General features: G+C 47.0%; 1 protein-coding gene across 1 annotated transcript; it reads left to right on the top strand.

The window, feature by feature from the left end:
• Positions 1-522: 522 nt before the first annotated feature.
• On the top strand, positions 523-2,865 carry gdf3 (growth differentiation factor 3). The gene is made up of 2 exons (XM_062402857.1): positions 523-906; positions 1,791-2,865. Exons 1-2 carry the CDS (start codon positions 609-611, stop codon positions 2,642-2,644), a joined length of 1,152 nt encoding a protein of 383 aa, XP_062258841.1. The 5' UTR covers positions 523-608; the 3' UTR covers positions 2,645-2,865.
• Positions 2,866-3,113: the final 248 nt, after the last annotated feature.

Genomic DNA, 3,113 nt, shown 5'->3' with positions numbered 1-3,113 from the left:
GGTACCACTGTCACAGTGTGTTTTGTAGTTCAGACAGTGTTTGTAATTGAGAATAATTGCAGTTCAGACTTAATAATTGTAGGTTGAGATAGTATTACATTACGTTACATGTCATTTAGCTGACGCTCCAAAGCGACTTACATTTTTAGAACACTCAGCTATAGAACAGGGGCTATTTAGGGGTTCAGTATCATGCCAAGGACATTTAGGCATGCAGATGGGAAAGAGTGGGATTCGAACCGGGAGCCTCCTTGTTGCAGATCACCCGCTCTATCCCCTAGGCCACGCTCTCCCCTAAATATGTTTGTTGTTCAGACAGTATGTTTGTTGTTCAGACATTTTTGTTGTTGTTCAAACAGTATGTTTTTACTTAGAATGTTTTTTTCTAGTTCAGACAGTGATTTTGTGGTTCAGACAGTAAGTTTGGTAGTTCTGATATCAATCTCCACATGTCTCCGCCCCCCTCACCTTATCTCCGCCTGTCTGCCACCCTCTCACCTCCTCATTAACTTAACTATGCAGCTGCACACCGGGAGGTTTCACGCGTGAAAACAAACGTGGTGCGTGTATCTGGAGCAGGTGAGGAACCAGCAGCAGTGAAACCAGACATGAGGCCTGACCTGACTCCTCTGCTGTTTGCGGTGTGTTTCCTGGATGTGTGGGATCTCTCGCACGTGGAGGAGATGCAGAGCCAGGAGCGAATCTTCCTCAGCTCCCTCGGGCTCTCCGGGCCGCCCCGGGCCGCGGGGACCCACCTGCAGCCGCTGCAGGCCCGGAGCCACGTCCCCTCCGCGCTCTGGAGGATATTCCGGAGGTCCGAGAAGCTCCGCACCCAAGAGAGCGAGCCCTGCACGGTGTCTGAGTACGGAGTCCGCGGCAACATCATCCGATATGTGCAGGACCAAGGTAATAAAGTGGCAAGACAAGTTATATTGTGGTGATTATTGGTATTGTATTTTTTTACCCAGCTCAGATTAAAAATCAACCGGAGTTGAGCCCAAGTGCTTTAAAATAATCAAGTGTGGATAAAAAGGAATGTGTAGAGCAATGATAGAATCCAAAACACAGCAAGAGGAAAATAAAGTTCAAGTCACCGAAGTTAAGATAAAAGTAAACAAGATAAAATGGCAGAATCATCAAACAGAATCAGGATTTAAGAGGCAGGACTTTAAATTAGATTTAAATTAATCGATAGTGGGGCAGGCTTGACTATTTCAGAGGTTGTGGGGGCAGCAACAGAGAATATTCTAGTTTTCTCTACTTTGAAAACAGGAGTTAAATATGTGTGATGATGACATAATTCAATTCAAACAATTTATTAATCCCACTCGGGGCAATTCATTTGGAACATGTGCAAACAAAAACATATAAATGATACAAAATTAGAAATAGGTAAATGAGCCATCTTCATGTCCACTCAGGACACATTTTTGAACTTTTCATGTGACTGGCCCTATAGTGTTCAGGCAGAGCCAATCAAGTCAGACTTTGAGGCAGACGAGCCTCAAAACTTATGCGTACACAGGTAATGAGTTACAGAATATTGTCTATGTTATACAAGGCAGATCAAACAAACTCACACAAAACCTTAATTTGATGTAAATTTGTTTTTTAAGTTAAGAAATGCATTGTTATCAATAAGTTCCGTGAATTTTAACAATAAATTCAGTAAAAGTTATAATAAATCAGTCAAACTGGACAAACTCTACATCATTCAAGTAAAACACCTAACTAAAGTCATGAAACAAAGTGAAGCTCTTGTAAAGACTGATCTGGCTGATGTGTTGCAGGCAGGCTGGTGTCAGGGTGGAGCAGCAGCTGTCAGGCCTGTGTGGAGAAACAGCTTTATTTCAACATGTCCGTCCTGCAGCCTGTGGAGCTGCTGTCTCTGGCTCAGCTGGAGGTCAACTTCCACTGGAAACCCTTCAGATCTGCAGAGCTCCTGCAGGTTCCCCGGGCCCTCGGCGTGTCTCTGTACAAAGTCCTGAGAGCCACGTTGAGAGGGGCCGACCCGCAGGCCAACCGCAGACTCCTGCTGTCCCAGTCCGTGCAGCTGCAGCCGGAACCCACCTCAGTCACTCTGGACCTCACCTCGCTGGCAGAGAACTGGCGCAAACCGGGACGCAACTACGGCTTGGTGTTGGAGCTGCTTCCCCTCAGCGCAGAGCCACAGGATCTTCTTCCATTTCACCCCGGTAACTCGCTCCCGCTGGAACCAGCCCTCATCCTGCCGCTGATCCAGGCCTCACTAGTCGCCGTGTCCCTCAACCCCCAGCAGTGTCGCTCCAGGCAGCGGAGAAGCGCCATCCACCTCCCAGTGACCCCCAGCAATGTGTGCAAGGCCCGACGCCTCTACATCGACTTCAAGGATGTGGGCTGGCAGGACTGGATCATCGCTCCGCAGGGCTACATGGCCAACTACTGCCACGGTGAGTGTCCGTTCCCGCTCAGCGAGAGCCTGAACGGCACCAACCACGCCATCCTGCAGACGCTGGTGCACTCCCTGGACCCGCAAGGCACCCCTCAGCCCTGCTGCGTCCCCATCCGCCTCTCGCCCATCTCCATGCTCTACTACGACAACAACGACAACGTGGTGCTGCGGCATTACCAGGACATGGTGGTGGACGAGTGTGGGTGTCGATGAATGGGACACTTCTGATTGGCTCTTGCAATTGAAACGTTATTTTCCTGTGCAGGTTTTTAATGTTGAATTCTTTCTGTCATATCAGTTTGATGATTGTTCAGATCCCGCCTTCAATGTATCATGTGACATCCTCGTTGGTTTTAAAGAGTGTAAGATTTAATATGTTTGTTCTCAGGGAAGGTTTGTACGAATATTGTGTCAATAAAATTACAACAAATGAATTTGGTTGGAACTTTCTTATTAATCCACACAAACAGGGTCTCAAAAAGGCTTATCAAAGTTCAAATGGGTGGAAGAAGAAATTAATTCTCAGGCTGGATTTGTCCAGACGGCTGCTACAGGATTTGCTTCCGAATTTATTCTTCTATCTGGTTGACACACAAAAAGCTGCTTCGCTCGAAAAGGGAAACAAATACTCTTAATGTGATGTTTTCTTTTTAAGAAACGGCTGGGGCAGATATAGCTTTAT

The sequence above is a fragment of the Platichthys flesus genome, chromosome 13 (genome assembly GCF_949316205.1).
Source record: "Platichthys flesus chromosome 13, fPlaFle2.1, whole genome shotgun sequence".
In the NCBI taxonomy this organism is placed as follows: Eukaryota; Metazoa; Chordata; class Actinopteri; order Pleuronectiformes; family Pleuronectidae; genus Platichthys; species Platichthys flesus.
This window is presented reverse-complemented; position numbering and strand designations above follow the sequence as displayed.